At 37.8% G+C, this 11,230-nt stretch overlaps 1 protein-coding gene across 1 annotated transcript; it reads left to right on the forward strand.

Annotated features, from left to right (window-relative positions):
* The first annotated feature begins 2,412 nt into the window (after nt 1–2,412).
* Nucleotides 2,413–5,073, forward strand: LOC137622402 (uncharacterized). Its single transcript, XM_068353015.1, has 3 exons — nt 2,413–2,920; nt 3,743–3,871; nt 4,922–5,073. Exons 1-3 carry the CDS (start codon nt 2,413–2,415, stop codon nt 5,071–5,073), a joined length of 789 nt encoding a protein of 262 aa, XP_068209116.1.
* Nucleotides 5,074–11,230: the final 6,157 nt, after the last annotated feature.

Here is an 11,230-nt window from a genome sequence, read left to right on the forward strand (position 1 = left end):
CTAGCTAACTAAACTATTAAGTAATAGTATAGAACACCACGCTCTCCATTTACTCCAATATAATGTAATCCTGCAGTTCTCACCTTCTTGCACAGTAATTAGGTGGTTATTTAGATTCTGGGAAAGCAATAATTAGCAAGATACGTTGAAGAGGGGAGAAGGGGTTATAAAAAGAAAATAGCTTGGCTTCCTCACTAAACGACATGGAACTGACGTCAACATAGTCAACCAAACAGAATTTGTGATGCCAGCGTACATAAACAGAAGTTTGTGATGCTAGCGTACATTTGATATACCGTATATTCAAAATATACTTAATCAAGAATTGTGATTACTCAAAAGTGTCACTATTTGTAAATTGCATATTTTAAGGACATTTTTGAGAAATTAATCCATTTTTAATTAAGTATTTTTTTAATATACAGTAAATCAAATGTACGCTAGCATCACGAACTTCTGTTTATGTACGCTAGCATCACGAATTCTGTTTGGTTGACGATGTTGACATGTCAGTTCCAAGTCGTTTAGTGAGGAAACCGAGCTATGTTCTTTTTATAACCCCTTCCCCCCTCTTCAACATATCTTGCTAATCATTGCTTTCCCAGAATTTAAATAACCCCCTAATTACTGTGCAAGAAGGCGAGAACTGCAGGATTCCATTATATTGGAGTAAATGGAGAGCGTGGTGTTCTATGCGATTACCAATTATCGCACTATAATCAAAGATAAATAAAAAATTGTTCCTATCATTCACAATCACGTCAAGCAAAGATAAACAAAACTGTACTTACTCAGAAAATCAATCAACACTTCCACGATGGTAATAAAGAAAAATGATAATAGTCCAGCATTCACACCAGCCTCTAGCTGCAGTCAAAATCCAAATAAGCATTCACCCAAGACATTCACCACTGCCGTAACCTAACTAAACATAAACAAACAATCTCATTTATATCAACAGTCTTTCTCACAACAAGCAATCGATACACTAACTACCTCTCTCTCTCTCTCTCTCTCTCTCTCTCTCTCTCTCTCTCTCTCTGCGATTTGGCAAAAAAAAAAAATGCAAATAAAACAAAAATTAATCCTCCACAAAACCATAATAGACATACTGAAGGTGACAACCTCGACTCTGACAATAGTAAAAATAATAGTGGTAGCAGTAATAATAATAGTAATGAAAATAGTAGTTTTAGCGGTCAAAGTAGCGGTAGAATTGGAAACGGTGGTAGGAAGGCCACAGAGTCTAGTATGTATTTTTGGTGCAACCGACACGGTAACGTCAAAGAGAAATATTTCGCTAGAAGGAAATAATTGGACAAAAAACAACCGCCTGTCAGTGTTGTAGCAACAGGAAAACCCATTGAGCAGGAGTCTAAATGACAAAAATTTTAAAAGTATATCACGGACGGAACAGTTTTCAGCGATAGGACAAAACGAATGTACATAAAATAAAGGTTTTGAGAGTCACTGGGTCTGCTCAGTCCTTAATGTTAAGGAGTTTGGTTTCCACTGGTTATGTATCTAAAAATTATGACTTTGTTATTCTAGGTGGGTTCCCAAATACGGTAAACTCTTATCTACTAGAAAAATTATATGTAGAGACTAGATATTTTGATGGTGAGATTTTGCTGGCAGTTGTAGAGGTGCTGCCTGTCAGAGGTATCGATGTGATATTTGCCAATGATTTGTGGATTGAGAATGAAAATGATCTTTTCCCTCTTTTATCGGTGGTCGGTGTTAGGGATGACCACGAGTCTGTTTCAGATTTGTTTAAGCCCATTTCGGTTGTGACGAGGTCTCGGGCAAAAGAGATTGACCTCGCTGATATAGAGCTTGACGCGGATATAATTAATGGTCAAAGGACTGACTATGAGACTAACCTTAATAATAATAATATTGATTTACAGGATGAAAAATGGAATCTGCAGGCACTTAAAGAAGGCCAAACCAAAGAATTTGTTGGTGTTAAGATTAATAATAATCATGATTTATGTAAATCTGTATTTTCTAGATTAGATGGGGCTCCTTTACAGGGTTAGCAGGTCATCAAATACACCTCTGGACCAGGTAGAGGTAACCCGACAATTATTAATTCCTGTTTGTTATAAGATTAAGATAATGTCCTTAACTCATGAGAGCAATCTTGTGGGACACTTTATGATACGAAAAACTTTTCAGAAAATAGCGTGTTATTTCTTTTGTCCCCGGATGCGTTCCGATGTTAAACGATTTGTGCTTTTATGTAAGGTGTATCAACTTGTGGGGAAACCCAATCAAAAGGTACCGAAAGCCCCACTAATTCCGATCCCGTCAGATGGGGAGTCTTTTCGGAAGGTGATCATAGATGTAGTTGGCCCTCTTCCGCTGACACGCAGGGCAAATGAATATTTGTTAACCATAGTAGACAATATGACTCGCTTTCCTGAGGCTGTCCCTCTGAGAAGTATTCGTGGCAAAAAGGTCTTGGAGGCTTTGATTGGTTTCTCCACAAAGTTTGGCATACCAAAGAAACTGCAGTCAGACTGTGGAACTATATTTATAAGTCGTTTCTTTAGGAAGCAAATGAACGAATTGGGCATTTGTCATGTGACTTCCACCCAGTATCACCCGAAGAGTCAAGGCCAGGTGGAGCGATTTCACCAAACCCTGAAATCCGTATTGAATAAGTTCTATGTTGAAACTTGTAAGAAATGGGATAAGGAAGTCCCATTTGCTTTATTTGCTATTCGTTCTGTACCAAATGAGGCTTTGGGGTTCTCTCCTTTTGAGCTTGTTTTCGGCTATTGTGTAAATGGTCCTCTACAGGCTTTGAAAGAACATTGGGAAGGAGAGGCTGCTGAAGTCAACGTTTTGGATTATTTGTCTGGTCTCCAGGAAAAGTTCCAAAATGCTTGTGTTTTTGCAAAGGAGAATTTATGTAAAAATCAGGTAGTTATGTAATCTAAATATGACATTGGAACTCAAAAACAATAATTTAATCCTTGAGATCAAGTTCTGGAGTTGCTGCCCATTCCAGGTGACCCGTTAAGTACACAGTTTACGGGTCCTAGGATAATACTTAAAAAAGTGTAATGATGTTGATTATCTCATTGAAAATCCTAGTGAAGGATTTACCTTGTTAAAACCTTATATAAGTAGAAATTTAGATATAGGAGCAGTATATATGGATCCTGTTTCTTTGATTAATGTAGAGGTAGATAACGTAGTTTGTGACAAGTTGTCTGTCAATCCTGGTAGTTTTTCTAGTAATTCAGAAATTTTTAATAATTTAACTTTTACATTTCAGAACCTTCAGGAAGAAAAATCCTCTTCAATAATCAAGTTCATTAATCAATATGAGAATTTTTAGATGGAGTCTTTCATTACAAGAATTCGACTTGCTAATAACGCATGTACCAGGGAAAGATAATATAATTCCAGATGTTTTGTCCCGTTCATTCGAGTAGAGGTGAACCTTTACTTTTCTATTGTCAGGTTTTGTCATGTATTGATATAATGTTGTAGTATACTATTTTCTACAATTTATTAACTTTTAACTTGAAAAAAATAATAAATAATTTTTTGTAGTTGGTGGTGGGGAGGTGTAATGTAAATAACGCAAATTCTGATGTATTTTTCTATGGATATCCTTTAACCCTGGACAGGTAGCATGGTGTCATATCTGCACCATGATTCTGCGCAAAACTCGTTATTTGGTTCCTGCGCAGCGACGCCTCACATTATTTCGCATATTTTCCAGGGAGAGTCAGTCGTTCACCAGCTTTAGTAGAAGCAACACATATGTCACCTCTGCTCTGCCGTGTTTATGGGATATCGCCCTCCAAAGTGGAAATTGGTGCATATCTGACACTACGTTACCCTAAAGAGGGTAAGTCATTCCATCGCTAAAGTTTTGCATTTTACATTACTGCTTTATTACTTATTACTTGATTAATTGCTATAAGTTATTTTTGCCCTCATCTAGGATCATTTAAGATTACTTTGTCAAAATTTCATGCATATCCATCATTTATTAGTACTCTAAATTTGCCTTTCATTTCCGTAAATCTCATGTGGAAGGGGTTACATTGAAACCAAGCCATTCTTTTCCAGTTTATAGTTACTAGATATATTTTTTTTATTGTTTTGCCATCATCTAGGATCATTGTAGATGACTTTTGGAAAAAATTTTCCAGATTCAATAAGTATTACTACAATAAATATAGCATTCCTTTCACACCAAAAATTTTAGTGATTTTGTGTAAAAAAAAAATTCACAGCTTTTTCTTTTTTTTTACGGATTCTGCAGTTTTGCTCTAATCCTCAATGTCTTTATATCAATCAACTGAGCAACTCTTCTACTTTCAAGAAAATACTTAGAATTAATAAAGTTCATTATTTTTAAGTGTACAATTCCTGTTATTTGAACAAATTTATATTTGTATACTTATTTTCTTAATTTTGTGAGTGAAGTGTTATTTTTATATTCAGGATTTTTTTCTTTTTCATCAATTGAAAGAAAACTCTTCAAATTATTAAACTAAAAAAAAAAGAAAAAAAAGGTCATAATGGTAAGTAGGTATAAGCGCCCGAAGTGAACGTAACACATATGACACCACGCTACCTATAGCGGGAGAGTTTATCCACGCTACCTGTCCAGGGTAGAAAGGTTTTTTTTTTTTCTTTTTTTGGTCCAGTTTAGTTAATTTAGTTATTTTGCTTGTCATTTGGCTGTTGAAGGCTGGAATTGGTTTTTCCTTTTCACCTCCCCTCAACGGCTATTTACGTTATATTGGTACGTCACCCATGTAAAATTTTTCTTATTTTTTTCATACTTGTTGGTGATGGTTCGGCTATCTGTCGCAGGATGTCGACACCTCCCGCAAGTGACGTGGAGTTATGGTTTTCACCTCCAACTATAGTGAAACCGTCCCACAAGAGAGGATGTCTGGCATCCTTTTTGCTGCTGAAGACAGATACGTCTGTGTACAGCTGTGTACAGTACGTCTTTGTACGTCTGTGAAGATCTCAGTACCTCACTTTTTCTATGGGGACGCTGTGTACGTCTGTGACTTTGTGGTACCTCAATAATCTCTATGGAGATGCCTACTGAATCAGCCTATGACCTGCGTGCAGTTACCACATTTAATCTGCCCTCACCTTCAGCCCGCAAGCATCCTGGGATCGTTACGGGGCCTCCTAGCGCCGCAGAAAAGAGTAATATCAACTAATGTGCTGATATTTTAATTGCATAATCATTATTTTGGGACGCTCTGGGTACTAACTGTTGAATGAGTGTAATAGACTCGAGGACGACACTCCACTGTTCTCCCGTGTTCATTTTCTCTTGTGAAGGGACAGTTTAATAGACAGCCTCGTTGGTGTAATCACGAATAAATCTCTGGCTGAGTTAGAATAGGTTTCAAATTATGTTTTTGGTAATTGTGTGTAATATTTTAGTAGGTTTAAAGTTATTTTCTATTCTGATTCTCCTTCTATCGTGTGATAGCGTAATTTTCCCCCAGGAGCAACTGTTTTTTCCTATCTTTGACTTATTACTATCTCTTTATCTCGAGAGAAAGTTAGCTAGACCAATGTCGATGTGTTCATGGATTGTTTTGCGAGTGTGTCTTTTCCTCCCTTGTTCCAGTTATTAAAGGGAGCCCTTTTTGTAAGTTAAGCCGAGGTATCGTAATAAAAAAGTGTTGTTATTTCGCTTAGTGTGTTCTTAGCTTCCTCCTTTTCGAGATTTTTGCCCTGAATTGTTTATTTTCTGACAGTACTCCACCGATTATCATACTGGTATGAGGTGATAATCAGGAACAAAAGAACTTGCATATACCGAGAACCTTATAAGATCTATGGTTCAAAACTATATATATATATATATATATATATATATATATATATATATATATATATATATATATATATATATATATATATATATATATATATATATATATATATATATCCACAGGTCCCATACGTTACACTCCAAAGAAAACTGAGTAATTTGTATGTAAACTATTAAAAACCAACCTCCTACTTCGGTTCTTGGTCAGGGAATACGAACAAAGCAATGAAGAAAATAAAGATAATCAAAATAATACACACTTTACAAAGAATAAATATATTCTATAAAAATTACAACAATTCCAAATTAACACCATCATTAAATAACTTTTAATTCAAACCTGAATTAAACCTTAGACTAAGACAAAAAATTATGCTCTATAAAAAAAATTATACAATCACTTGTTTCACTGGTAGTTAACTCTTAAAGATAATTTGATTTGGATAATTAGTGAAAGGAGTTGACATTTTAACACTCTAATGAACATACAGTAATGAAATTCACATATATATAATCCTTATACCTAAGTATTTAGGTTCAAACAAGGTTACAGAACAGTTATGCAATTATTTGGATGCACATCACCGTTCAACCTAAATATCGTAGGGCCAGTTACAAAATATTTTGCTAAAATGTAACTACATTAATACACTACACTTGAATTAATGTCAAAAATTTCACAAAGGTTTGAACAATAATATACACAATATACATTGGATAAAAATCACTTTTCACGTTTGAGAGGGCACACACTTGAGAAGAGAGATGACAGGCAAAATTATTCTCTTTCATTGGGAGTGGCTGGATTTCTTTTGCAGCTAATGCATTTCTAGGTCCTATGTATATTGACTTACCTCGTCTAGAATTTTCTAGTAGATAATTTTCTTAATGTTGGAGGCAGGGCACTAGCATCATAAGATTGCCTAACGTAGTAAATTGAAGAACTGGTACTAACCTTGTTTGCATGACGACTCTTTTCCAGCTAACTCAGCCGACCTTCCTCACATGATACTGGAAAAAAAGAGTAAATCTAATTCAAGAATTTTAATTCACTCTCTGACCACGTGGGAAAATAAAAATAATGTAATGCTTCAAGTTCATGCCTCGTGTGTATCATACAGCATACCAAAATAGTTTACATGAGACTTCGTGAGAAAAGTGTATGAAATAATAAGGTAATTCTTAAAGATAACATACTTATAAAAACAATGAATTAAATGAAAATTCAATTAAATGAAGGAAAAGCATCTTTTTCAATTTAAACACATAACTAAAACCTACAAAAGTGGAACTCGCCTTAAGAGCTAGTTACATACCTCTTAAATACACAAATGAAATATACGAATAAAATATTTACTCTTATATCAGACCAGCTTCGTAAGAATGAATATACGCACACACAAACACAAACACACAAACACACACACACACACACATATATATATATATATATATATGAATTATGTATATATATATATATATATATATATATTATATTATATAATTAACGGATTTTGAAGCAAAGTGAAAAATCTATTTTTTGGGTGAGGTAGCCATGTCGTCCTGATGGAAGTTCTTTCATTAGTAGCTTCCTAGGTTATATTTGACTACAGTGATATATCCCAGACAATTTACCAAAGGTATCCAGAATTCTAACTCCTGGAGCGAATATCCCTTAAAATTGGATATTGCGTAATCAGAGGACGTATTCTTGACACGTCTCATAGCTATCTACACCCCTAATAGCGTTTCCGCTCTGAGGGGAAAAGTGGCAAGAATATAGGAGAGTCGTTAAGGAGGCAACGTTCTCGACACTCCTACTGTACTGTAAATAGTGCACCGAATCGCCACCGCGAGGCGCCACCAAGCCATTCTTTGTAGCTTAGTAGGTGTTACAGATACAGTACCATAGGGAGGGATTCAGTATCCTTTTGTCAAAAAGAGGGTGGGTCCATCAGGACAACATGGCTACCTCACCCAAAAATAGATTTTTCGCTTCGCTTCAAAATCCGTTTTTGGGCTCAGGCCATGTCGTCCTGATGGAAGTTTACCAGAGCATTAATGTATGTGTGGATTTTCAATAGTGCTGTTATCTCGAGATAAATATTTCCTATTTGGTCTTCTAGACCTAAGACACTTGATGTTACGGTTATACATCAGTTAACTGATCATAAACTATGTCAGTTCTTCCTGCCCCCTACAGGGAAGAGTCCGGGTAGACTCTTAGGAAAAAACCCGAGGATTGTGAGTTCAAGGAACAATCTAGCAAACAGTTTGAATATTAGTGTCATCATATACATAAAGTATAGTTTGTACTTAGATGTTATATCTCTGTATAGGTTACTGATACCTCCCAAGTCTGGTTGAAAAAAGACAGACAGGTTCATATACGTGTAGGAAACCTTAGTTCAGTAAAATAAACAGTTAAGTACAATCAGTTCTTACCTGTTTGCTTAGAACAGTCTTAACCTTAGTTCCCCAATATTTTCTTAAATATTAAAAGAATCATTGATGCTCTGACTTTATTCTTAATCTAGAATGTTTGAGGCGAAAGGGACAAAAATATTCCTTTTATTGTTCATTACAAAAATAGAAATCATGGTTGTATTCAATTACATTTTATGCAGAACTATTCTGCATAAAAGCATAAATAGTAATAACGGAATTAAAATAAGTTTCACCTGAAAAGGAAAAACATTAGCCACTCTAAGGGAAATATAAAATATCACTATGTATTCTGTTGTTGCTAGGAACACTGTGCATATAAGTATGCCTGGCACTTGTGTCAGTCTATTATGCTTAATGTCACCTGTGTAGAGAGAACAGTCTATAGTGTTATCACTAAACACAATACTCAACATGATATGTCTCACGAGTCTATCATATACACCCTTCACTAAAAGTCCCAATTAGTGCACTGTTCTTCGCAGTAATCAAGTGGCAGGTTTTATAACACTGCCTGCCGCCACCACATGAAATTTTATTTCCTGTAATTGCTTCGCATAGTGTTTGAAGAAAACTCTTGATGACTTCCATCCAGTATAAGCACGAAGGCTTTCAAACGACATTGTCTGAAAGAAATTCAGAGACGAGGCAACTTTTCTCGGATCATGACCTGCGGGTGTACTGTCTGGATCCACTCTGCATATAAAATAGGTGATTTTCGCCCTTAACTGTTTCAAGGATAATGTTGAACCAGATGTCTCTCCCCTGAAAAGCTGACCTCCCTTAAAGTCTGAAGTTCTACGAAGATAGACCTTTAGGCATTCCACTGGGCAGAGGGATGCTTCTTCCTTCAGAGGGCAGATTCTCCAGGGACCCCATCTCTTAGTGGGCAGCTCGTTATTGGCAAGAAAAGTCGGGTCCGGAAAGAGGTTCAGTTCTCTGGAGTCTGTGAACAGAATGTGGCCATCATCCCTCGAGAGGGCCACTATTTCGATAACTCTGGCTCCTGAGGCTAGTGCAAATAAGAATATCACCTCTTGAGTCAAGTCTTTCAGCGAGCAATCCTCATTGTTCAGAGTTGATGCTAAGTGAAGAATCTTATTCAAAGATCATGAAATGGGCTTTGGAGGAGCTGCGGGCTGAAGTTTAGTGCAGGCTTTTGGAATCTTGTTGAAGATTTCATTAGAAAAGTCTACCTGGAAGGCATATAGTATTGGTCTGGCTAGGGCAGATTTACATTTAGTAATAGTGTTGGCTGCTAAACCTTGTTCATGAAGATGGATGAAGAAGGACAAGCAAAAATCCGTTGAAATCTCCTTAGGTTTCTTCGCCTCGACAAAGGCCACCCATTTCTTCCAGGAAGACTCATATTGTCTTCTTGTTGACTTTGACTTGTATTCTTCTAAGAAGTTGATACTGTCCCTAGAAATCCCGAACCGTTTCTTGACCGCTAGGGGGAGAAAATCATGAGATGAAGGTTCTGGGTTTTCTCTGATGAAGCTGAGACTGTAAATTTCTGCACTTGCTGAGTCAGAACTGGGTCTGGCAACGGGATCAGCTTCAGGTGTAGTTCCGTTATCAAAGGGAACCAAACACTGTTGGGCAACTTGTGGGCCACTATTGCTGCTATCCCTCGAAAGGATCTCAGTTTGTCGAGGATTGTCAGCAGAAGGTTGGTTGGAAGGAACAGGTAGATCTTGGACCACCTGTTCCAATCTATGGACATTGCGTCTGTCGCTTCCGCTAGAGGATCCTCGTACGGGGCTAGATACCGGGTAGCTTCTTGTTGTCGCTACTTGCGAAGAGATCTATCTGCAGTCCTGGGACTTTGTGTAATATGAAGGAGAATGATTTTGCGTCTAGGGACCATTCTGACTCTATCGGGTTCACCCTGGATAGAGCGTCTGCTGTCACATTGCGGAACCCTTGAAGGTGGACTGCTGACAAGTGCCATCTCTTCTTCTTCGCTAGACAGAGGATGGCTAGTATCACTTGATTTATGTGAGCCGATCTCGAGCCTTGTCGATTTAGGCATCTCATTACAACTTCGCTGTCTAGAACCAGACGGATGTGGATTGAGCAGCGAAGTTCCAGTTTCTTCAGAGAGAGAAGAACCGCCATGGCTTCCAGAAAATTGATGTGGAAGGTCTTGAAGAGGGTAGACCAGGTTCCCTGGACTGTCTGATGATGAGAGTGACCTCCCCACCTTTCTTTTGAGGTGTCCGTGTGAACGGTGGCTGCCGGTGGAGGTGGTTACAGAGGTGCCTTGCTCATCAGGTTCTTGGCTTCCGACCATGGTTTGAGTAGTGATCGCAGACGATTTGGAATCGGTCTTTGTAGATCTCTTCGAGCGTTTGATGCATAGTTTCTCCAAACTCCTGATGCATCTTTTAATTGTGCTTTCAATATTGGATCTGTCACTGAGGCAAACTGGAGGGGCCCCAACACTCTCTCCTGTTGCCTTCTTGATATCCTGTCGGATTGAAAAAGTCTCTTGACAGATCCTGCTATCTCTTTCCTCTTTTTTGATGGAATGGAAAGGCAGTGTGACTGTAAATCCCAGTGGACGCCCAGCCACTGGAACTTTTGAGCTGGAGATAAACGAGACTTTTCTAAGTTGATCTTGGATCCTAAGTGTTCCAGGAACTGGATCACTTGCTTAGAGGCTTGCCTGCACTCTTCCTCGGATGCTGCCCACACCAGCCAGTCGTCCAGGTAGGCTACTACCTGGATCCCCTTTAGGCGTAGTTAATGAATGACTGCACTCGCAAGCTTGGTGAATACTCTTCGGGCTATGTTTAGACCGAAGGGCATGGCTCTGAAAACATACTTTTTTCTGTAGTTTGAACCCTAGGTAGGGGGAAACTTGACGGTTGATTGGAGCATGCCAGTAAGCATCCGTCATGTCTATGGAGACTGTGTATGCTCGTTTGGGCAAAAGGGTCC

This window comes from Palaemon carinicauda, chromosome 29 (assembly GCF_036898095.1).
Source record: "Palaemon carinicauda isolate YSFRI2023 chromosome 29, ASM3689809v2, whole genome shotgun sequence".
Classification (NCBI taxonomy): domain Eukaryota; kingdom Metazoa; phylum Arthropoda; class Malacostraca; order Decapoda; family Palaemonidae; genus Palaemon; species Palaemon carinicauda.